The following is a 26,014-nucleotide window of genomic DNA, read 5'->3' as shown; positions in this document are numbered from 1 at the left end:
AGAAAAAAAAACACCAAACCCAACCAAAAACCCCAAGACCTCGCGGTGCTTTTATAGTGTGAGCGAATCCCGAGAGGCGCTCACACGGCCGGGGAGCCTGAGAGCCGAGGGCGGGCAGGGAGGCTCCGCGCTCGCCGCCCCCCCCCCCCCCACTCCCCCCCACCCCCCGCCCCAGCATCGTGCGGGAGGAGGAGGAAGAGGAGAAGGCTCCGCCGCCCCCAGGTTGGAGCCCCTGATTTCTCTTTCGTGCGTGTGCGTGTCAGCGTGCGGGTGAGCATCTCAGCCCCCCGGGGCTCCCCGCCGTCGGGGGTGGGAGGCAGCGCGGTGCCCGCCCCGTCCCGCGGCTGCTGCGCGCCAGCGGAGCGGAGCCCGGCGGCGGGAGGCGGCCCCGAGGGCGGCGGCGTGCGGTGAGCGGCGGGTTTGGGGGCGCTGCGGCCGCCCCGGCTTGGCCCGCGGCTGGGATGGGGCGGGCGGGACCAGGGGCGCACCCCGGGAGCTGCGGGAGCCCCGGGGACGGAGGGGACCCCGCTGTCCCCGGCCCGGCAGGAGCGCGGACCCGTGGCCGAAGGCAGGGCGAGCGGCGGGCGGGCGTGCGGGGCGCGGGGGTTCGGTGCCGGGGTGTTCCCGGCTCTCTGCTTCGGACGGGCGTGGAGCGCGGGATTTTTGGGGAAGGTTGGGATTTTTCCTGTCTTTCTGTTTCTTCGGGTTTGTTTCTGCTTTGGTCCCAGACCGAGGGTTGCAAAAATGCTCCTGGTCACCTCTGCCCGCTGGCGGCTCCAGCCGCAGCACCCGCAGCCCCACCGCCTTCTGGGCGTTTTCTCCATGAAGCTCCTCATTCCCCCTGCGGTGCTGAATAGATGACATCCCTGCCACCAGATGAGTTTGGGACCTTGTTTGTGTGACAGGTGCTTCCCCCTCCCAGCCCCCTGTCCTTTCTGGTATTGATCGGACTTGCAGAAACCAAAAATAAGAGGAGCTGGTGACAAGAAGAAGACAATGAGTCACAGCCTTTGTTGAGACCAAAATCACAAGAGATGCGTTTTTCCAAATGACTCGAGCTGTGTGTTGCCAGGGGGGTGGCAGGGAGCAGGGGACAGGCCTTTCTCTCCACAAGGGCGGCCCTACGGGTGCCGCTCCTGTTATTGATAAGCTGCAAGTTTCATGTCTGTTCTTATTCCAAGGGAGAAGGCAAGAGCTCACGAGGCACCACAGAAATGGCTGTTGCAGAGGCCGTGTTCCCGCCCGCCAACCTCACCGCCAGCAACCAGAGCAGCTGCAACGTGCACAACCACCACTTCTCTGCCAAAGTCACCTTCTCCCTTTTTTACACTGCCCTGCTGGTGTTCGGTGCCTGCGGGAACATCCTGGCCCTCTGCATCACCTTTCAGCGCAGGAAGAAGAAACTCAACTCCACTGACCTCTACCTGGTGAACCTGGCCCTCTCCGATGCCCTCTTCACCCTGGCACTGCCAGGCAGGATCGCCTACTACATCTTAGAGTTTGACTGGCCCTTTGGGGACTGGTTCTGCCGGGCCACAGCCTTCATTTTCTACATGAACACCTACGTGGGCATCTACTTCATGACCTGCGTAAGCGTGGACCGTTACATCGCTGTGGTGCGCACCAGGCACCCCGGCAGGATCCGGAAGATGAGCCGTGCTAGGTGTGTCTGTGTCCTCATCTGGTCCTTGGTGTTCCTACAGACGGCGCCGCTGCTTCTGCGGCCCATGACGAGGAGGATGGGGGACAAGCTGACGTGCATGGAGTACTTCAACTTCGAGGAGATTCCCCAGCTGCCCTACTTGCTCCTGGGGGCCTGCGTGCTCGGCTTCTTCCTGCCTGTGGGCATCATCTTGGTGTGCTATGTGAGGATCAACCTCAAGCTCTGCCAGACGGCCAAGGAGAACCCACTGACGGTGAAGAATGGGCACCACCACCGGGCCTTCACCGTCATCCTGGTGGTGCTCCTGGCTGTCCTGCTCTGCTTCAGTCCCTACCACCTCAACATTGTCCAGTTCATGGTCAGGAAGATCCTCTACCATCCATCCTGCCGCGAGCAGCAAGCCTTCAAGATGTCCCTGCAAGTCACCGTGGCATTCATGAACCTCAATTGCTGCATCGACCCCATCATCTACTTCTTTGCCTTCCGGGGCTACAAGCGGAGGCTGCTCCGCATCTTCAAGAACAGTGGCTCGATGGCCACCTCCTCCACTGCCAAGACCCCCTCTGAGAGCAACAGCAACAGCCAGCCGCCCGGCTCAGTCTCTGTCTAGCGGCACGACCCCCTCCCTTTCACTCTGGCCTGCAGCTTATGGACCATCCCCGACAGCAGGAGCCGGAGCTGGGCTGCAGAGCAGGACCAACACCTCCAACTGGCTTCATCGATCCCCTGCCTGGAGCCAGGGGCTCTCGCAAAGCCAACCCGGCTGGGACACAGCCCTGCCTGGCTCCGCATGCCTGGCTCTGCACTCAGCATGTCCAACCAAGCCATCCTGGAGCCTGGAGAGGCCCATTTTCATCCCAGCCCCAGAGGAGGCAGCTCGTGCAACCGCTCAGGCTGGCAAACACAGCTGGGGGTTTCCCAGCACCACACCGCAGCGCCCTCCCACGCCTGTCCCGCATTCCCTGCAGGGCTGGTGGCTGCTGGTAACCACCACGGCTGTCCCTGCCTCTCTGCCCCCTGCCCCTGCCCTGCCCCTGGAGCGCTGGGGCAGCGTCCCCTCAGTTCTCGGGGCAGCTGGCATGGAGCACACGGACTCAGGGCATTTCAGGAAAAGGCTGGGATGTTACTTCCAGGCAGAAAGCCACCTACAGCTCCTTCCCCGCACAAACGGCAACTCCACTCTCCCGCCGCCCGGCATCCCATGCTTGCAGCTGGGTGCGGCATGGGGCGAGCAGTAAGCGCGGGGCACCTGGGAGCTGCTGGAAAAGCCCTTCTTCAAGGGGAGAGGGGCGAGGATGTGAACGTGCAGAGCTCTTGGGAGTGCTGCTGCCTGCATCCGTCACTCGGGCGGCTGCTCCTTCCTCACAGCTGCCAGTGCTGTGGTTGCCCTGGGACCCACCGCCAAGAAGGGGATGCTGGGGGTGGATGCTGGGGGTGGCCGGGCTCCCAGCTCAGCTCTAAGGCTGCAAATCTGCCCTGGGGGTGCTGGCCGGGGAAACTTTCCCACCCGTCCTTAAGGTGAAGGGCGTAGAGGAAAGGGGACAAGGATTGAATGTGGCTTTATGTGACCTTGACTGACCTTCGCTTGAACCCGGTGCCCTGACAAGTCCAAGAGCCGTGCTAAGGGCAGGTGACATGTGACTATTGCCAGAGGGAGAGGAGGAGCCTGAGATGTCGGGTTCCGTTTGAAGCCATGCAACGAGGAGAAAGTGGTCAGAAGCAGGGACCTCCTCGGCTTTTTTCTGAAGTCACTGGACTATGATAAAAAACCCATACAGAGGATTTCACAGTTCCTGGGATAGCTGGTCTTCTGTTTGAGGCTGAAAGGGACAGAGGCATGCACAGAGACATGAAGAGGAAAAAAAAAAAGCAGCTTTATTTTGCTGAAAAATAAACCTGAAGGAGTTTTGTGAACAGACACTTTTAATTAATACAAATAGTTCTTTAAGGTAATAACCTTTCTTTATGGCTACAAAGTCAGTAATAGTCATGTACAGGCCTTTATTGTCTTAGATGCACATGAATGAGCTTTTGGATGATGATGGTTTTACTTATGGTATGGATAACTGTAGCATTCTGAAGGCTGAGGGATGCCTAAAATAATTCAGGTGGGAAAGGGACTCCAGTAGGTCCTTTCAGGAGGCTATCAGAGCTCTCCCCAAAGCAGGTCTAACCTCGGTGCTGGCCTGCAGAGAGCCTGTGTCCTGAAAAGGACAAGGAAGAGCTGGTGTGCAATAATATAAGGATATCAATGGTTCGAACACCCTAAAGGAGCCTGGCTAGGCTGGTGGTTGCTGTAGTTATGCTGCCCTATTAACTCAGCTGGAAAAGACCTCTCTGCATCACCTCATCCAACAGCCTGATCAAAGCAGGATCATGGCTGGCACGATGTCAGGCTGGCCACGGCTTCATCTAGCCGAGGCTGGGAAATGCCAGGCAAGGAGGCTGCGCCTGCCCAAGTGACAGCTCCTATGCTGCAGCACCGTTCGGATGAAAGCATTTTCCCCACTGCCCAGTCTGAACCTCCCCATCCACAGAGGGTGGCTGTCGCCCCTAACATCACCTACTCATGCTAAGCAGAGCTTGGCTCTGTCATCTTTGTAACTCAAATTCTGGTACAACTGTGGCGGGGGCTGCCAGGAGAACAATGGTACATAGCTATCAGTCTCAGCAAGCCTCCACCTGGACACTGGAGCACAGGTCTGCAGTGGTGCCCAACCTTTCTTCTCAAGACCAAGGCGTAGAGACGTTTTGCCAGGCTGGAGCCCACAGCTGAGACAAAGGCAAATCTGTGATGAAGCCTTCTCAGGAAAAGGCAGAGTGTAAGGATAGCCTCATTTGCTCCTTATCGGGCTCTATTTTTCTCCAAAGTATTTTATTAACAAAGGTATCGCCACCTTTCATCCTTTTGCCACCAGTAAGAGCCTTTGGAGAAAGAAATAGGTGAACAGTCGTGTGTAGTGCTGCAAAATGGCAGCACACAGGAGTGATCGCGCCTCTGTCCGCTGGACTGGCACCAGCTTTTGAAAATACCTTCCTGGGGGACAGCAGGCAACTGGCTGGAGCTGAGGGGACACCCAAGGGACGGAGAGGTACGGGACTTGGGCAAGATGGTCAGAAGGAGGCTGGGCAAAGGAGAACCTCCTAAGGCATGCTGAACCGCCTCAGACAGCTTGCCCACCTGGGAGTGCTCTTCGGTCGCTTGAGAACGGAGCATTTCACTAGAACTGAAGAGAAAGCACACAGAGCACTTTGCCTGGAGGCACAACACCACTTCTTTTACACTTCATGCACCCGCCTGATCCCAGCTCCGCGCACGACGCGTGCTCTAACCAGCCGCCACGCCCGCCCTCAGCCCGCTGCCACCCGTTTCCCGCCTCTCGCCTCGCCCCACAGGCCGCCCCCCCCCGCGAACCACGGCCCCCCCCCTTCGCTACCGTCTCCGCCACCCCCCGCCATGCAAAACCCCTCAGAACTCCCCCCCCCGGCTGCTGGCACGGGGCGGGGGGACCCCAGCGGCGGGGGGATCCCAGCGGCGGGGGCATCCCAGAGGCGGAGGGATCCCAGAGGCGGAGGGATCCCAGAGGCGGAGGGATCCCAGAGGCGGAGGGATCCCAGCGTCCTTCCGCCGCGCCAGCGCCACCCGGCGGCCGCGGGCCCAGAGGGCGGGCGGCCCTGCGCTGAGGAGCGGGGCAACGCCGGCTCCCGCCGAGAGAGGGAGTTGAAACCTTTACTCGTGGTTAAAAATAGGCCCGCGAATCTAAAAAAAAAAAAACCAATTAAAAAAATAATAGTAGCTGCAGCTTGGTGCTCCTCCCACGCGCCCGCTGCCCGCATTGAATAGGCGGGGTGGCGGTGCGGTGTATGGCAAGCACACGCCAGCACACTGGCATGGATCCCTGATGGCTTTCTGTGCGGGGAGTCATTACTGCACGGTACGCAGGTGTTTCTTGCATCATGCCAGTCTGTGGCCTATTGCCACGCTGTCATCCAAGAGAAGAAAACTGCATATTTATCGAAAAGCAGCGAGTACGCTTTTTGCGGTCACACAGCACTGTCGTACCTGCGTATAGTTGTACAGCTTCTATAGGTACGTGGTGGAAACTGAGATTTTTCTTACGCTGTGACCCTTGTAGCTCAAAAGCTCTTATGAGCCAAACCTCTCTAACGCGGTGTATTGCAGGTTTCTCCTGAACTTCTGCAAAAGGGTGATTAGCTCATGCAATCGAACGGAGTGCAGAAAGTAGGCAGGATCTCTGCAGAGGACCTGCCTGTCTTGACAGGCTGTATCTTGGTGGCAAATAAGCACATGGAGCCCGAACAGCACTGCTTTTTCCCTTGGTGGTGGGAATTCAGCTAAAAGCATGAATTTTCAGGAGAGCGCTGGGGGATCACAGCTCCTGGTTGCACCTACGCGTTACCTGTCAGTAAACTCCCAGTGCCTTACAAAACGCCGCTTCAGTCTGTGCTTTAAATTGTCCTGAATTGAACCTATTACATGTCGTGACATCCAGCTTTGTAAGCCAGTAAATATTGTCACGTAAAAATGGACATTTCTACTTAAAATAAAAGCTTCTCAGCCAAGTAACAAGCCCTGGTGTGATTGTTTGGGCCAGGTGATGTAGGCAACTGTTTTCTTCTCAGGAGCTGCATGTGTTCCTCTCCCACCTCCAGAAGGGGCGAGGGGCCAGCACAAGCTCTTGATCCACCTCCTTTACGCAGGACACTTGTCTTGGGAAGGTGGCATGCAGAGATTTACAAATAACCTTTGGAGGGAAAAGCAGGGGGACCTGCGAGGAGCTGTGTCCTTTCTGGAGCAGCTCTCCACAGTTGGGAGGGGGTGCCAGGAGAAGAGTCAGGTTGGCAGGACTAACTGTGCTTTGAAAACCAGGAATGTCCACCTGCTTTCTCACACGCTGTGGTGACTCCAGGGTTTGCTTTGCTGCCACGTTGCTGGGATGACACTGTTTTCTCTCTTGCTACATGTACCATCTCATGCAAAACCAACCCAATAAAATGGAAGGATTCCCCTATTGGACACCGCTGAAAAAAGAAGAGTGGAATTTTGATACAAGATTAGCCACGATATTGTGTATTTGCATTTTGCACACAGAATCTCTGTGAATTCTTTCAAAACTGAACTAAGTGCAGTGTGACAGCCTGACCCCCTTCTCACACCAGGTCTTTTCTCTGTCCTCCACAGCCTATCTTTTGCTTTGCTCCTTTTCTCTGAACTCTCTGGTTTTGCTCAGTTCCACCTCCCTCATCTACCTCAAATCCTCTGCTTTGCTACTCTGAAATGACATTTATGGTCCCTACTTATCTCCAGTCAAAGGCCAAATCCTGCTTGCAGTTCAGACATAATCCCAGAATTTTTCACCCATTTTTAAAGTATGTGTATTCCTGCATTCTCCAGTGCTACCATTCAGGTTTAGAAACAATCCCCTACAAACATGTGTGAGCCCAGCTAATTTCTTGTTTCTCCTTAAAAGTCTCCTTTGGAAAAAAATCAAATTACAACAGCTGAACTACCAATTTGTTGAGATTATCACCAGTTGCACCCATTCATCAGGTCTTACCATTCCTCCATTCCCACCATCTGTTTCTTGTCTTATATTTGGACTGAAAACTCTTGGTAGCACATACCCTCTTTGAGTTTCAATTAAGAGTGCACTTTCTATGGTCAAAGCATCCCTTTAAATATGGAAACAGGAGGAATGTAATCCTACTAAAAATTAACCAAACCCAGTATGTTTTAAGTAAGTGCATACATATATATTAAAAATATGCATATATATATATAAAAATATGCATACATGAGTGCATATATATAAACAGATATGGTCTTTGTGTGTTCATGTGACTCTCCTAATAAAAGAGTATTTATACTCGTTTACATAAAATACTTATCACTATGGCTACCCAGTTAAAGAAAGCTAATCTCATTTAAGTTTTTCTTGTGGAAGAACACACACAAGAAATTAATTGCACTTATGTATCAAAAAACTACTAGTTCAGGTGAACACTGTGCATTTATTTATCCTCAAACAAATGCAGTTCCCCTACAACATAAGACTTGTAGTTCGGAGTGTTTTCAAATTTGGGTGCCTTTGCAACTGCATATATACTCCAAATACACACGTGTTTGAGAGATGCGAGTCTTTGAATACAGACTTTTAATTTTCTTCACCAAATTCTTAGCTCCAGTTAAATTCATCAAACCAATACATAAATATTCTCACTCACTCTCTGTATATATACTTATGCATACACACATATATATGCATATACATATACATACAACAACAGGAGAGCCAAAAATGTTGCCCTTTGCCCAGTACCTTGCAATATGTTTTGCTTGCTTGTTCTTCTGTTTCAGACAAAGATAACAAGACCTTTTCTCCATCACATGTTCACAAAGGCACCAACAAGCGGGAGACAGTGTGGGCTGCACGTGAATGGGCGGCCACAGTCCATGTGCTCACTAAGTAGCAGGCAACCTTTAACACTTGTTTTGGGAGAGGAAAATGATTTTGGTAGGTATGGAGGCCAACCGTTCTGCATCTTAGCAAAAAAGTTAAGGCTTGAGAACCTGACACTTACCAGGGAGATTTCCACAAACACAGACCTCACTGTGGGTGTATTTCAAAGTGTCACATAACTGTCTAGGAAAGTCCCCAAGAAATGACTCCAATGTTGTCTCAAAAGACAACATTCCCAGCCTAATAGAGAAATTTTAACAGCAGCAACTACTTTTATTTCAAAATACCAAATCTTGGCTTTACTAAAACCAGTGGGAATTTCCCTCTCTGTAGAAAAGTATTCTGCATTCTCTCACTGCCTAAAAAATATCATTGTGTCACACATAAAACAGAAACTGTGTGATCAGATACTCAAAACCATATTGGACAAACACTGCGTAGGCTGTGAAGAACATGCTTCTCGCATTCCCAGAAACGGTCCACAAAAGTTTCACCATCAAGTGGAAACAGTTGTTTTCCAGCTCTAACGTGTGAATCTTTCTTCTGTGGTTCTTGCACAAAACAAGAACTGTGTTCAACGGCATCCAAGACCACTCCTTTCACCACTTTTTTTTTTTTTTAAATTGGATATCACAATCCTGCAAGCATTTTGAACACAAACCATTCTTGCAGATGTCAAGGGAATTTTTCAACTGACATCATCAAGACCTAAATTTTACCCCTTACCTTTGACCATGTTTTGCAAAATGCCCAGCAAAGTGGGGTTTTACACACAACTGTGACATCTGGATACCACTTGCACAGATAATAGTTAAGAAAGGATTTAGACTTGGAGAATATCCACTGACATGTCCCAGGTGCCACTCACTACATTTTAAATTCCCAAGGGATAAATGCTCTTTGTGCTTGTCCCTAGAGCAGGGTAATGACTGAAAGGGCACAGGTCATATTTAATTTACCCTGGGCGAGACAGACCTTTATTTCCTACAGGCAACATTTGACTTCTGAAGCAATTCACTAGTCTTTATTGCTACTTTTGATAAAATATTTGTGAAAGAAGAATCCGTATGTTTCAAAATTAAAACCTGTACTTGTTTCAAAACATTTAACTAGTTTGCAAATTATTGTAGGGTTTTTTTTTTCTTACATTTGCCCTTTGCTTTGTAAGACAGCAGGTTTCCAGAGTTCTCTGGGTACAGAAATGTCCCTATCCTACACACAAAGCCACTCAGCTTCACAGAAACAAAACCTTTCCATTAAAAAGCAGACCCTGCCTAAATAATGTGATCATAGCAGCAAGCCAAACCCTGAAGGAAGTTGATCAAAGCCCAGGAAAACACACAGTCATTCCAAAAACCCCTTGTTTCACCCACTGGAAAATACTAAAAAATACATACACGACACTGACTGTATTAAAAATTATGTCATGTGCCAAAAGCTGCACAAATTTGATGTCACTTGTGGATAAGAACTTGTATGCCTGAAGGACTTTTTTTCAGTTGTATTAGTCAATTAAAAAAGAAAAAGAAAGGTGTATCTCTCTCTCCCTAAGTCTTGTCCTGTAATTTCCTGGTGTATTTTCCAGGCCAAGTGCGACTGCGGAGATCACAGAATCACGGAATGGTTTGGGTTGGAAGGGACCTTAAAGACAATCTAGTTCCAACCTCCCATGGGCAGGGACACCTTCTGCTAGACCAGGTTGCTCATCTGCACTTCAGTACACACGTGTTCATCTGGACTTCCAAAACATCCTTCTCTCTCCTGTATTGTTTCACCTCCTCCCCTTTGCACCTGCTATTGCCTTTGTTATGTTCTGATGACTTATCTCTTATTCTAAATGTATGTATGTATTAAATATGCCCGTGTGTATATAAATAGACACATATACACACAATATACAAACACAAGTACATACATAAAAGTACATTAAATGCTTGAGATACACACGTAGATTGGTTTAATGGAGTCGCAGTTCGGAATCTTGTATTACTTCAGCTTGGTTTCACAGAGATGTTCACCTTCCTCCACCCCACCTCCTGAAACTCCTAAGGTGCTAATACTGAGCACTTCTGAGAGTCAACCCAAGCAAACTTATTTATTGATCACAAATTCAAAACCAATATGGTACTACCTTGGCATTACTGGCCTGTTACCTCCTGTGTTAGCCTGAATCATCCTTAAGGTTAATAGTCCAGTCTGTGATCAACAGTAAGTGGCTTCAGATGGTGAGGATTCAGCAAATGCAGGGTCATCCACATCTTTGACAGTAGAAAACTAGAACTATATATAGAAAAGTTAGCTTTTTATAATTTTTTTTTGTTTTAAGACAGTATGTAGCCAGCTCAAAAAATGAAACCAGCACATAGGACACTGAGATACATCCATCGTTACTGAAGTCTGTCTGAATTAGACATGGAAATCATTCAATTAATTTCAGTTCTGATCTTAATGTATCATGCACCTTTATTGCTTCCAGGGAGTATCTTCATGATCTGTATCTGAATAGCAATTCACTCAGTTTGTAAAAATTTAAATTTACAGTGGTCACTTACCATAGCTTGCAGTATGCACATGAATTTTCTCTCATCCTATCTGTGTATTATGTGCTGAACGACAACTTTTATTTAAAAAAGAATTCAAGAAATAAAATATTACAGGCATTAATAAAACTTTCCAAAGAATGACATAGTAGTCCCATAACCCTTTACTGAGTTGAAAATGAAGTGAGCTTCAAGCCTCTTATTACTGTAATCAAAAATCAAGTACTGTAAAATAACATGTAAGCTACAGAAATTAGAAGATGAAAAAAGTATGATTTTTCTTGATATGTAAATCTTGTTGTTGTGGTTGTTGGAGCTTCTTTTCCTAGTTATTAAGTCAGATAACATGTCTAACAAGGATTTACAAGAAAAAAAAAATCTACTTTATTTTAAAAATAAATGTAGGTGATATCCAGTAATAAGTAGAAACTAAAGTTGCTTTGAAAAGGATAACCAGACTAGAAACCACCAAGTGATCTGAAGGCTTGGGAACAGTTCACGTCATTCGTTAACATCACTTTGAATCATCAGTCACGAGGAGGCAGTTTTCTCTTTTCTGACGCTCTTGCGGAGACGACCTTCGTGAGTCTGTCCAGCAGGTGGCTTTGATCCTCTTTCAGACGTGTACAAACCCATCAAGTGAAGTCCCTCCACGCAGAAAACCATCAGTGCTGCAGTAGAAAATTAGTGGCTACATTTAAGTCATTATTTGAAGCCCTCAGAGCTTCTAGAGCATCTCCCCTGGAAAACCCCATTTCCATAAGTCGTGCAACCTGGAAAGGAAATAACAGCACTTTAAAACCAGAGTTTTAGTCACGCTGTGCGCACATTAGTCATGTTAACAGTTTCAGAGATCACTTTTACACTGATCAGGCTGTTCAAAAGTTTTCCTTTCCAGAGAGTAAGCAAGCATGGCTATGCACTGTCACAAAGATGTATCTGGGACAGCATGCTTTCTTGAAAACACTGCCACAGAGCTGACTGCTTTCTGATACTTTATTCAAAACCAACTGTTTGCTGAAAATGGCAAACCTGTATTTTCCCAGCTGGCCCAGTTTTGAAAGAAGAGTAAGACTGAAAGTCTGGCAGGACACGACAACTACAATCTGACCTTGGGGCTTGCTGCTCTTGACAAGAACAGGACCTCAAGAGCCCAACGCTCACCAAAATATGGAAATTTACATCAGATGTGAAAACCTGTCCAGACATCCTTAGCTCTGCCTTCCTTGGAAAGACCTACTTCTGCAGAGGGCATTAAAAAACTCAAAACTATTTATTCTAGGTAGTTTTTAAAATAAACCTGAAAGTTAGTCCTGAAACACAGGCAGTACAATACTTATATGGGTTCAGAAAAATTCTTGAAAGGATTCTATATATGTCAATGAGATTTGATGGAAGAATTACCTGGAAAAGGGCATATTAAGACAGTAATTTTGGTAATCAATAACCACTTGACATCCCTCTTTATAACACCACGTGCTTGACACCTAACCTTTTTGCTCTGTGATAACAAATTACCACATGTAAAAAGCAATGTATGTATAACCATATTTAATTTATGGTTAAATTCAAATCTAAAGTACATTTTAAATCTACAATTCTCAATTAGGTATGCCTGAAAGTCCCAATATAACTCTTCTACTTTTAGAGTTAATCTTTCAGAGAGCGGAAAAACAAGGTGGGGGGCGGAGAGGGAGCAGCACTTAAAATTAACTGTGGCCACTGGCAGCATAAAGCATTCCCCATCCTGCTCCAAATGCCCAAGTGACCAGACACCACAGCTCCTGAACCTGGAAGTCCTGGGCTACAGGAGCTGTTTGAGAGCTACTGCTGCTCCTCCTCTGCTTGTACAGAGCCTGCAGCAGCAGAATGAAGCTGAGCAGGAACGCAGCAGGAATCTCTCAGGAGTGCAAGAGCGATGTGCGCTAGTATTGAAAGTACTTTAAATGCCTTTTAAAAGAAAGGTGCCATTAAAAGCAATCTCCTCTTCCTCTAAGACACCTCCAGAACTTCCAGTATTTTTAATCTCTGTTTTGGTGGCTTACTGAGAAATATACTATTGCCAAGTATACCTAGAGGTGGGGGTCCTCCTTTCCTTAATCTAAATACACTGCTACAAAACGTTTGAGAACGGCTACCTTGGTTGTCAGAATATCAAATACAGTACTGACCATTTTTGTGCCTTTCCCCCTTTTTCCCCCGCCTTAAAACCCCATGTCGGTTTCTCACTTTCTTGTAGAGAGAGAAATGAATTGTTACTTTCAACATCTCTGCAACAATAGTGTAGCTTCAAACTGGATTTCATAACCTGTAACTTTCTAAAGTTTCCTGTCTAATTTTCCATCTAAGATTGTGCTTTTTATGAGAAAAAGGGCAGGCAGTGGAATAAAAGCTAACCACAGAAATACATTTCAGAAGAAAGCTTTTCACTGCAGTTGCCACGATTTCTAACCTTAAGAAGCGGTGGATGGAATTGCAATGTTCTCAGTCTCAGAAATAACCATCGAGCATCACAGGGAATAGATTGTAACAACAAAAAGTTCATTTCATCTGAGTATATTTTAACCACAGGAACTGAATCCAGCTCCAGGAAACAGAGATGTGTACTGGTAACAGCAATTTAAGGTGCTAAAAAACCCACAAGAAATGCAGAGATTTTTGTACCAAAAGCATGGCAAATGCTTGCAAATTTTAATCTGAAGAACAGAAGAAACCCTTGCATTTCTGCCGTTCTAAGACAACTTGTGCAGTTACTAGTACAGTCCTGAGAAAATCAAAGGTGCTCAGATTACTTTTTTCTTTCAAGGGTAACCAGACAACATTGCAAATGACAGCAATCAGTTCAGCTCTGCAACTTCAAGGAGAAAATATAAGCGCATATTGCTTTCATAAATCTGGGCCTAAAGGCTTTGGGTAAGAATCCAGCGTAAGTCAGACTAATAACTCTTTCATTAGTTCCAGCCCAACAATAAAAGTTCCCATAAGCAGCATTTGTCAATAAAACAAATAAACAAACCCAGCAGAGAAATCTTTTGGTCCACTCCATACCTGGCACTGAGTAGGCTTCCAGGCTGGCCAAAACTAAGTTTTGTGTCAGAAGTGTTCTTTGATGTTTGTTTTGGTGTTGTGTTTTTTTTTTTTCTTTCTTTTTCTGTTTGTTTGGGGTTTTTTTCTTTCTTTTTTTTTTTTTCTCCTGTTAGTCAGTTTTTTTTTTCCTTTCTGGATGTAGCCCAGTAGGTGTGCAGCAAAGCCACCAGTGCAGTTAAAGTTTTGAACATAATCTAACATTGAGTCAAAACTAGAAATCAGATCATGGCAAAGATTTCTGTTTGGGACAAGCTCACTCTAAACTAACTAGAAATGACAGTGTACTGCTAGAAAGTGCTGATTTATCTCTCTAAAAAAAAGAAAAAGGGAAAGAAAACCGCTGAAATCTACTCTTGTTCAAGGGTAGCAGAGACTTTAAACTACAAAATGGTCAACGCAGCTAACTGCAGATAGGCTACAACCTGGAGAACTTGATTGCATGCAATAAATCCTGAATACAGAAATTAGACTAATCTTAAATTCTCCATTTTCCTAGTAAATCATCCTCTCTTTTGAGAATAAAACTATCAATAAAAGTCTAAAAGTCTAAATCTACACTTGATAGAAGAGACACAAACTTCTCTGTGGCATCAGCATGTGAAATCTGTCAACCACATTATTGAGGGAAACATCCAAGTTTTAGGCCAAGTGTATGTTGCAGTCCACAGCTGGCATAACGTTCTTCTTTCCAAAAAACTACATGGCTGAATTTGAAACTTAAGCTGGAGACCTCAGTGAAGGAAAACCTGCATGTCTACAAGACAAATAATGAAATCTATTTGTCACTCTTCCTTCGTTGAAACATTTATCAGATTTGAATAGCCCCCACTAGTGAAACCACGTCATCTTTAATTACAAAAGTCAAGCAGTTACATACAAAACCAGAAACTCCCAAGCTGATATAAAAGCAGAAAGTCCCAAGCTGATCTGTAAACTCTGGTTTGGATGGTAACGGCAATTTGCTGTCTCTGTATTGTGATCGTTATCTCATATTCTAATTTGTGCTGCTGTAGAGAATGTTTAAGAAATTGCGTCAACAGATGATAAAAAATTAGTAGAGGTAATTGCTAACCAGTTTTTCAATGCCATTTTAAATTAGAAAAGTGTTTACCTGCTCTTCAGAAACCTCAGTAGGTGGAGGTGTGTCTTGTTCAGACGGGCGATGATGTTGATAATTCGCATTATGTCTATGACGTAAAGGAGGAAACAGTCTATTCCAGTTAATCATCCCACCCTGAAACCAGACACTGCTGTCAGTCTTCGCAAAAAGAACTACAGATATTTTAAAACAAAAAAGATCATCCATCACACATAATACAAAAGGCAAATGTTTGAGTAGAATACTTTATTTTAAACAACAGAAACTGCTGCAGTCTCTTATGAAGTCAAAATTGGGACTGGTTACAGATTTACTAGTTATTAGAAGTAATCGCTGTAAACGAAGGAAAAGCGCTAACAGAAGGAGGAAAGGATGTTTCAAACCATTGTGAAAGATTTGGTTTACTCCAGTGCTAGATTTCTGAGGCTGAAGGATTGCTCTCTCTACTGATATGGATTTGCCTGGCAAGAGATGCAACAGTGGGTCCTGCAAGTGCTTTGTAAGACTGCTGCTGGAGTTAACCAGGGAAAATGAGTGCAAGAAATAAGCGGGGGGGAAAAGCAAAAAAATGGATTCTCAGTGCATCACCAAAACCACATCAGGAAACTCAGAACAAACCCAACCTTCAGGATACCTGTGATTTCCATGCAAGGGATTACCTCTGTGACACCAATGCAACTATTACAGACACACAGACCACTCCACCTAACTTCCGCCTATTAAATACCGTTGCAAAATCTGGCCATATTCCAGCATCAAAACCTTTTGTAACTACACAGTAATAATACAAATGCACAGCAGTAACATACATAGGTGTATATCACAGAACTGAAACTTTCTTTTAACAACCAAGCTTCAAGTCTTGTTAGTACAAGACGTTTAGAATATAAAGTACAAGCTTTATAATTGTGCAGAAATAATTAATCCCCATTTTATTGGCTTAAACATTTTAAAAGGGATTTTGTATCACACTAAAACCACAGGCTCTGCAAGCAGGGAAGAAGAGCAAACCGCAAATCTCTCTTTTCTATACAATTTGTTAAAACATCTTTTGCAGTTTGTGTTGTCCTTTTCCTCCCCTCCCCGCTCCCTCTGTTACTATGGAGAAGATCCCCCTCCCTTTCTGTATATATAGGACATGGACTTCCTTCCTCTAGTTGCTCTATTTTAGTTCTATAATGTTGTTTCTCAGAAGACCTTCCTCTTAAAGAGTTTTTTCTTCTCTCAGCGAGGGCTCTTCCTGCCTTTATGCACCCCTAGAGCATTAAATGCTCTCTGCTCAATCAGATCAGCAGCAGCTAAACCTGCTCCTAGACCCAACAAAAAATTATTTATTTAGTTTTTCTGCCCTCTCCTTTGTTTTCTTCCTTTCTCTCCAGAGGAGATCCAACCAGCCCAGACACCACAGGGGGCAGTGCAATAGCACTTAAAAAAGCATTAGCTTGTGAAGTGTTCCAGTCCCTTATATACTAGAGCACATTTTTCCCTGTGAAGTTGTGCAGTAGCTAGGAGTCATCACTGGTTTTCAAGATGTAGTTTCCACTCTTAAGTGATTTTGAATTTTAAAAGTGATTACGTATCTACATTTCTATTTTGCATACTGTATAAAACGTTCGCTTAAAAGTCATGAGGTTTTATCCAAAGGATTCTGTATAAGCCTTGCGTTAACCAAGCAACATAGCATAGTAAAAAGGACAATTGGTTTGTAGTTTACGCCCAGAAAGGGATCTCAGACCTTAGACTGACACCACTGCACTACTCTGTGGTCTTGGAAAATCACATGTCCTGTACTTCCCCCTCTATAATTTCCCGTAACAGAATTATGTTGAATTTTAATTAACTTTGAATTTCTGAAAGTCTACTAAGCTCTGTAGTTCAGCACTAATGCTGCTTTGCCTGTTCCTATTCTTTTGGAAAGACCTGAGGAGGAGAAAACAATGCTTCCACAGGTCATTCACATCAAATTGATGAATTGAAAAATGCCAACAGGACTATGACACATTCCTTTGAAGCACCAGAAGTCATACAGAATAGGGTATATGAAATATAAAATCTACAATAAATGTATTCATTTAGCAGTATTACAATGTACCTGAAGACTAAAACAAATGTACCTTCCCAACTGTGTCCTCAGCTTCAATACTGAGCTGCCTATTCTGGTTTGGTTTTGCATCCTGCCTGTCCTGTGCACCGTCACCTAACACTACAAGGAGACTTGTCTACTTCCTTACCCTAAACTTACAATACATTTTAAAGTAATATAAACAGAAATCAAGAAACAAATGCTGATTCCTTACAAAGGCAGCTATTTAGTTTTGAAGGTTTACAGCAGCTATCTTAATAAACTACAGATGTGGACTGATGTATTCAGAAGACTTCCATGTGAAGACCAGTAACCCCTTCCCACAAATCACAGACTAGACATATTAGACCAAAATAGTTGTGAAAAGGTCTTTTTCAGTTGCCATCAGAATATTTCAATTACCTTTGGAAATGACATAACCCATCAGTTCTTAACTATATTAACGAGGTAAGTATATTTAACATACAACACTAGTAAGTATTAAAGGCTGAAACTCTTAATGGTACATGAACACCAACATTTAGGATTAATCCCAACATTATGGTCCACTTCTCATCTGTGTATTACTTTACAAATGGCATCAAAACCAGGCACATTAGGCTTCTTTTTATTAACTGCAAGAAAATTGTTTCCCCTCACAGACTTGCCTCTAATTACATGATGGACATGCACAAAGTTAGGCTCAAAAGAGCAGAGATTCAGGGAACTGCAGCAGGAACTATGGGACTGGAACTGTTGCCAATCCCATAGAGTAAAGGTAAGGAAAAATTAGGAAGTGCAGCTGATGTCTCAGATTCACGGAAGATGGAGATCAAGGCTATAGATTTCCAGTGTGGATGGTGACTGTGTAAAGACTTTCAGGCAACCTTAATTATCACAGCAGAAATACATGAAGATCTGTGAATTTTAATTTGAACCAAAGCGAACAGCAAAAAATGTTTTAAATTAACTACCACAAATTCCAGTTAAAAATACACAGAAGGAGATTTCTAGACCACCACTCCACCTTGCTTCACAGAAACTATTTTACAGACCTCCCCTTTATAATATTATGGTAGTTTTTGACCATGCTAACGCCTTACTCTGTGAGAAGTCAAGATGATTTCAGATGAAGATATCCAATATGATGAATTTATTTAAGTGACGCTTCTAAACCATCTGAGAGTTCCTCCTGGGGAATCAGCAAACAATATTTATACATTTCACAATATAAGCACCCAACAGCACAGATGAGGTCACACCCATCTCCTTACCCTCCACAGGAGCCTTGTCTCAGATAACAGAGCTCTCTGGAGTGGTCCAAAACAGAGGCAGAAAAGGAGCTAATCATTAAGCAGTGAGGACGATCAAGGGTCCACTATGTAAGCTCCTCTCCTGAGCAGCACATTCAGTGACAAATGTCTGCCGGTCTAATCCATGTAATGAAATCCAGGCAGTTCTTTTGTGATTCCAGTTTGCTGGTATGTTATAAAAATAATTAAGTTTAATACCAAATGGTTTGGGGGCTGGGACTTAACATGACTCAGGACTAGGTAAGGAGGATGCATTAAACTTCTTACATCCAGAGCAGTTTCCACAACTGAAAGACTCCGGCTATCTTGCACTGAGATTATCTCAGGGGACATTTTTCTTTGCCCTGAATCTTAGGTGTGAGGGAGCAGCAAGTGTAGGTGCTGCCCCAAGAGGAAAGGCAAGCTGAGAGCCAAGGGTGACAACAAGGCAAGCAGAGGCAGTGGCCTTGCTGAAACAGGCTGTGTTCCCACAGAATCCAAGTGAGAAGAGCAAAGCAGGTCCAGTGACAGTAACCATGGCCAGTTAGAAGTCCAAATTGCCAGGCGGGTGTAAGATCAAGTTTGGAAGCCACATCAATGGGTCAGGAGCAGGGAGGGAGATACCCTGGTTGGCACACGCATATCCACAAAGCTCAGCAATGACCAAGGGCAAGGACCTGAACTTAAAAGCAACTCCCAGTCAAAGTGGGTGAAGCTCCAACAAGGCTTCTCACAGGTATTTCTCACACAAGTCTGTTCCAAGGCTGAAGAGCTGTACTGTACCAGAGCTAGCCCTCATCACAGGTAGCCAAACCCCTAGAGAGCCTGTTGGTGCACTCAGGGATGTGACAGAAACCAACACCTTCCCCCATCCAGTGCTCTGGACAGTAGCCACTTGTCACATTATCTACGCTCAGGTAAGAGTTCTTGTCCACATCTGCTTCCTCAGTCAAATTTTTACACATCCAATTGTGTGAATGCTGCAAGATTTACTATAGCAAAAGGAAATTTTGGGGGCATATTTAATTCCTCCATTGCTTTGTTTGTGCCACCAGATGAAAGGCTCAAGGAGGCCTTCTCTGCTTATGGCATGAAAACAGCACCAAGCTCACTGTAGTCAAGAGGCTGAAGTTTCCCATAAACTTGCATGCTCTGGTCCCAATCCCTGCAGGGGGATGCTATGAAGAACTTCTAGTCTCCATTGCCAGCTGGAGTACTTGTTTTCATGGTGTTAATCAGAAACTCTGTTTTGGAGGTCCTGACTGCTGCGCTACTAGAGAGAGACAAGCACTGAAAAATTCAGTTGACAGACTATCATTCACAAAAATACTTAGTACAAATCAGTGACTGGGCCCTTATTTCTCTCTGCAACATAGTCTTCCACATGTCATCAGGAAAAACACTTGACAAAAAACCTGCTTCATTAATTAGTTGACTAGAAGGGTGATGGACACATGTAAGAAAGGCTTACAAGCCCTTCCCCCTCCCTTACTCCTAGGATATAATTTCTAACTAAGGAGAAAGTCAGTTTCCTTTGGTTTACTAGTGCAAAGACTGGGTGAATCAGTTGATTGTAAATTCTTTGTTACTGCCTGATAGGAAACAAACATACCAGGGAGACCATTTTATTGATCTCTGATAAATCACTACTGGAAGTGGATTAGGAGAACACTGGTGATGTTTGAACTTCTGTTACAGGAAGACAACAAACCAGTCACAAGTTTAGACGACTGAAGAATGAGATTTAAGAATGGATTGGATTAAGGGAATGGGAAAATAGCAGCTCTTCATCACAGAAGAGGTTGTAAGGAAATGCCATACTGATGACTTATTCTTGGATAGCTGCCAGGGCTTTACGTACTGAAGTTGTGCCTTACGAGGTCACATCCTTGCTGTCTTTTTTTTTGTTTTGAGTTGTGGTTTTTTTATTTTATGGTGTCTGGGACAATACCGTATCCTCCTTTCCTACAGAATAAGGAATAGAGCTAGCAATCGTCTCTGTCTGTACTGCCTGCTAAAACCTGTTATGTCATTTCTTTTCACGTAATCTCCTTCCCCTCTTTTTGAAAAGCAACTGTATCTATTTCCCATATACATACCTGCCATGGCATATTTTGTAAAAGCAGTTCTTATCCAAAGCTTGACAATTAAAAATATTGTATTATGGACAATTAACAAATACCCAGTTAAGTAGCTGTCACATCTGCACATATTTTAATTACATTAATTTCAACAGAAATGAAAGAAAATTCTTTATAAAAGTCCTCCTGAAAGTGATGCATGTGGTTAAGATATTTTGATAATGTTATCTCATGTATATGGTTAATGCCAACTCGCCATCTGTTTGCACAAACAGGAAGCACCTCCTGATATCTGTCCTGTTCACCTTTTCTTAACATAACAACCGCAGCGAAAGAAAAAAAAAAGGAAATTGCTTTACATTTCATCATTTAAAGTAACATTTTTAAAGTTTACTACTCTGCATAAGAGCCATTACTTGGTACAGACATGAATACTGTCTTACTTCTTTCACACAAAGCTTCATTTTAAAAAAATGTAGTAAAAGGAAGAAACGCTTATTTGCTTTTCAGACATAAATTCTTCTAGAAATTTTTATCTCCAAAGTACACACACTGATGATACAAACAAAGAAAAAGCATAGCCCTGAATGACACAGCGATACCTGCTGCCCTGAACACTCTGTAAGAAAGATGAATGGCAATGGTGAAATTTCCAGTAAGCTTATTCAAATGTCTAGCCTGCCTCTTTTTGTGAGGCCAAAACTCTTCTAGGTTTTTTTGTTTGTTTCGTTGTTGTTGTTGTTGGGGTTTTTTTACTTTAGTAACTTCCTTCTTTTGAAAGGGGGTAGAAATTTAACATTAGAGTTCTGAACATTGTTCTTAATGATGGAAAGAATTTTTCACCAAGGAAAGCACTCCAGCAATTTCTAATGATATTCCAGTTTCCTCTGGAAATTTACCCTACAGACAAGTCTCTTTAGCCAAGAGGCTCTGTCTCCAACTCTTAGTTGCTGCATCCTGAACTTTGATGCCTGAATTGTCCCAGGGGAGCTCATCTGTCGTAGAAGTTCAGAAATCCACATGTGGTCTTTTCTGAAGCCAGATCAGCTATTTCCTTTGAAATCTAGGAGGAACCCCTTAATCTGTCTCTGAAGCTGTCTGAGAGACAATGGAAGGGATTTCAGCACAGGCATGATGCCTTCATAGTAGCCGAAGCCAGAAATGCCAATGGGCAGGCACATCTGCTCCTTGGAGGCAAGGTGGGAATGGCTGCTTCTGCTGCTGCGCCCAAGGGAGGTGTAGAGAGTTGTGAATGCTTCCTTGTGTCCCCATGCATGCCCAAGCACTTGGCCTTGTAGACCATCGCTTGTCACACACAACAGCAAGGGGTGCTGTTATTTGACTCAGACACATGACTGGCTGGCAACTGTACTGAAGTAACTGAAGGGCTGCATAGGTACTGCCAAAACCTGGCGGTTAGCTCAGAACACTGAAAGAGGCAGACTACTCTGTGTTTAACCTGTCACAGTAAGAGTAAATACCTGTTCCATACCAAACTGTGCATCACAGTAACATTCACTTTTCATTTCTGCTGTGATGCAGTAATTCAGACAGAAAGTGATGGATCAGAGAAAGATATTTCATATCAAGTAGAAATTGAAAGATGGCATTTTTGAGAACTGATGTTATTAATTTGTCCAGCATTAGGGAAGTGTTGAGCAGGTCTCTCAGACTTTGTTTGCAATAATAAATAGAGATTTGGATCCTCTCTAGACAGTAGAGACAGGTCTTCAACCACCTTTTCAAAGCAGTTCCTTTTACAAATTTCCTGACTTCCCTTGCTTGTGTCATCTCTTCTTCATCCAAACTGGGCTCTTGCTGGCACTGTGACATCACAAATACAGTCGCGGTTTCATCAGTTGAAAACACACATCCATGTCATACTATTGACAGTGGGGCTTGTCACTTTTCCCACAGAAATCTCAGGTATATATTGAAAAGTAAGTTCCCATTATTAAAAATTAATCTTTATAAGTGAGTGCCTTGTGAGAGGTGAAGCTGTTGATCATAATCACCAGATTAATTTTAAAGGAATGACATGATTTGGAGCTGTTCTTATGTGTGGCATTCAACACTTGGTGAGTGAGATAATTGGGCGTGTGCATGGGGTCCAGTGTGCCAAATGCTGAAGGCAGGTCCACCAGCACAAACACAGAGTCTGTACTTGAGGAAATAATGTTATCTCCATTTTAGACATTTTACATAAAACAGAGACAGTTCTAATGCTTACTACATGGCTCTTTGGATGTTGGCTGGTGACAGTGGACTGTTATTAAAGCACGATGATTAGATAGATTATTCTTCATTCACCTTGTGTGCACAAACCTTTTCAAAAAGTAATAAGGAATAAGTAGAGGCCAAAACAAAAGTCAGAGATCAGAGTTACAAACTTGTTTTGATATGACAAGCTGAGATAACAAACACCAGGCACAAAGAAAACTCAAAACCGAATTCCCCAACATACTAGCATAAACACGTACTTGAGGCTAGTCTATGATGACATAGGGAAAAAACGAGATTAGCATCCCATCTTTACATCAAGTTCTGTCTCAAGTTGCAAATAGGAAGGGCTCCCATTTGTTGGCAACCCAAAGTCAACACACAAACTGTCATACCTGCAACACTGTTTGGTGAAACCTTTGTATCTATTGTGCTTCTTAACGTAGTGCATTAAGGAACAATCGGTGAAACATTAGTTAGGTGCTAATATCAGAGTTCTAATCAGGAAACCTGAACGCTAAGATGGACCAGTCACTATCTGAACTACATGCTTCTTGGTTAGTACATGCTGTGGAAGATGACACTAGGAAGAAGAAATGGCCCATCAAGACTCTCTCAGTGCAGACCGGAAAGACAACAGAAGCAGTCCTGGAATCTAGTAACTGACCACTCCCCAAACTGGATGCTTTATTTGCCCCATGTTCAAAGCTAGAAACGAAGGGACAGGTACAGCTTAAAAGAAACTTGCCTTCTGTAAACAGGAATTGATCACACAACAGACAATTAAATACTCTGGAAATGCTCAGGGAGATTTGTATGTCAGAAGCTTTTTTATGGGTAACTGCCTCAGTTGTCAGAGGAGGAGAATACAGAACAATCACACAGGAGAATAAACATACTCTATTTCTCAAAAAATTACTTGCTTTGAAATAAAACAGCATTTTGCTTTAGGAAGTTGTCTAACCACTGTATCAACCACTGCTTTTCTAGAGAAACTGATTATAAATATAAAACCAAATTCAAAGGCTATAGCTGAAAAGCCAAGTCAGACAGAAAGAGAGTTTCATAATTCCAGTCCAAGTAAAAAATGATAGTTCAATGCGTAAGTGGGATGCTACCGAGCGGTAGGAGTCAGAGACAGTTAGCCTTGTAACTGTGACAAGTGGCTGTTAATGAGACACATTCAGCTTATTCTAGTAGTACTATTAGTGTCTGTCAGCTTGTGGAGTTGCCAATTTCCATGAAAAAGACAGAAAAATAGATTGGTAGCCTGTAGAGGAAACAGTCATAAACTGTTTCATTACCTGGATCAGCACCCCGGAAATTCAACACTCTTAATTTCACACCTAGAATCCATGAAAAAAAGTTATTCAGAAAAAGAAAACAAAAATATCTAGCAGTTGGGTATCAACTGCTGCAAATATGTTATTGAAATGAAACGGTAAAAACCCAAGGAGTTCACACATGTCAACATCAGCAGTACATGCAGATTTATACTAAAAAACTTCTAAGAGTAAAGCTCCTCTTTTGAAATAAACTGAGGCTTATTCTCAACACAAAGAAAAATCAGTAAACAATTACAGAGAATAAGCAAGATTTGAAAGTGCCAGAAGAGTGCCAAAAAGCAAAGAATGAGTTAAAGACTCACTGAGCTCTGAAGGATAAGACACTGTTTCCTCTACAAAAATGGAAGCTGCCTGTGATTTCAAAAAGGCTTGGGGTGTGTCCACACATGTACATCGGCATGCAGAGGAAGGGAAGAATGAAGGAATACTGAGGCTAAAGTTAGCCACAATGATTACTCCTGCAGCATACATGCTTCATTTGTGGGCTGAAATAAACCCATAAAACACCTATTAGTTAACAGAATTCTTTAAAAATATTATGTCAAATCTTGTACACACACATCTCAGGAATCTGAGCTCAAATAATGCTTTTATCCCATCGGCACCCTACGTATAGTTGTCTTTGAAGCTGACGACAAGGTTGCTAAAGGCAGTTTCTACTCATTTATGTCCCAAAATCCAAAGAAGCCTTAGGTAACGCAGACTAGTTGGAATGGAAACGTTATTAGAGAAAAATACTTTGCATAACACTTGGCTGAAAATGTCACCCATTTATTCAGGTAAAGCAGTCTCACAGACTCCTTCCTGACAATGATACATACATCTGTGGAATAATACGAACAAGCTGCTTCCATCCAAAGTCCTGGCTATGAGAGCAAGAGTTTGTATGGACCCAGCAAAGTATAAAGGTTGCAGAAGGTCTTCAGGGTTCAAATTGTCTGTTCGAAGGACTGGTTATTGATACTCAAACTTGTGAAGTTATTCAAGAAGACTTCCTCAAAGCAGTATCTCTCAGTGCCAGTGAGCAAGCTAAAGAATATGCTCAGGTCTTTGAGAAAGCAGAAATAGACTATCTGGGAGTATATTCACAGGGATTTTTTTCCTACCATCATGAATGAGGATAACATTCCTGAGGAGGAATTCTTGTGTCAGGAAAGTCTTTGCTCCATTAATCTATTTTTTCCCAAGGTCGGGAGTTTGCCGCTTAGATATACCCAGAAGGTAAATCAGCAATCTCGCCTCACATTCCTTAGTAGACAAAATGTGAAACTTGCACATTTCTCAGGATGTGAGACTCCCCATAACAATAAAGACACTCAGTGTGCCTACCCACAGAGCATCTCTCCAGTGTCCCAGGAGAAAGACATCTAATGAATGAACAATTAGGGGAAGTCACATTGTTATAGACAAAATCTGGTCTTTGCAAGCAGTAGAATCTCATACAGAGATGCCATGTGATATGAATCAAAGGAGAGTCTGGCCTCACTGAAAAGTAATGGTAGCTGGAATAGAAGAACAAAAAGACAAGAGGGAAAAGACAAAATAATCTTAAAGTGGAAGATAGGGTAGAAAAGAGGTAGTGAAATGAAGATTTTCATATATGGCTGTGGGCTTATCACACTGTCTAGAGCAACCCAGTGAAGCCCTTTTCTGAGCCAAGAAACTTGAAGAGAAATCAAGTAGCAGGCAATATGGTATCTTTAACATGCTCAGCATGAATGAAGGAATAAATTCTCTGTGGATACAGAAAACATTTTCTCAAGATGAAGCGACTGAGGTTCAGACACTGCCCCTCCCAAACAGGCACAGTGATGAGCGCTCAAAGAAGTGGTATTCAGTTGCCAACAGAAGGCGCTGACCACCTTTTCTGCAACTTTCCACCACCTTCCACATATCTGTCTTTAGTGACACCAGTGTTGTCAATAATACCTAGGCATGGACTCCTCCCTTATCTAGTTACAGTTTGGTTATCTGCCAGCCTGCCTCTCAAGTTTCTCAATAGGAAGTGAAAGTCAAGTTGACTCCCTGCTACCAAACTGGTGCATAGATGCAGAAGTTGCTTCCCTTTTCCCACCAGGGCTTTCATTTGGGTTACAGAAAGATAAACTTCAGAAACATGTTGGGAAATGAAAGCGATCAAGA

The 26,014-nt window shown here is 44.0% G+C and overlaps 2 protein-coding genes across 2 annotated transcripts in view; one reads left to right on the top strand and one right to left on the bottom strand.

Annotated features, from left to right (window-relative positions):
- Window positions 1-1,214: 1,214 nt before the first annotated feature.
- LOC104348569 (G protein-coupled receptor 183-like) lies at window positions 1,215-2,273 on the top strand. The gene has a single exon (XM_009953890.2). It carries the CDS (start codon window positions 1,215-1,217, stop codon window positions 2,271-2,273), a length of 1,059 nt encoding a protein of 352 aa, XP_009952192.2.
- Window positions 2,274-10,084: 7,811 nt separating this feature from the next.
- Window positions 10,085-26,014, bottom strand: part of UBAC2 (UBA domain containing 2) — a 90,594-nt gene continuing 74,664 nt past the window's right edge. The window contains exons 7-8 of the mRNA XM_086481547.1: window positions 14,884-15,006; window positions 10,085-11,458 (exon numbers count right to left, since the gene is read on the bottom strand). Coding sequence (XP_086337673.1) covers window positions 11,351-11,458; window positions 14,884-15,006 — 231 coding nt within the window. The 3' untranslated portion in view covers window positions 10,085-11,350. The remainder of the gene's footprint in view (window positions 11,459-14,883; window positions 15,007-26,014) is intronic.

This window comes from Leptosomus discolor, chromosome 1 (genome assembly GCF_034619465.1).
Source record: "Leptosomus discolor isolate bLepDis1 chromosome 1, bLepDis1.hap2, whole genome shotgun sequence".
In the NCBI taxonomy this organism is placed as follows: Eukaryota; Metazoa; Chordata; class Aves; order Leptosomiformes; family Leptosomidae; genus Leptosomus; species Leptosomus discolor.
The sequence above is the reverse complement of the archived record's forward strand: the minus strand, read 5'-3'. Positions and strand labels throughout refer to the sequence as shown.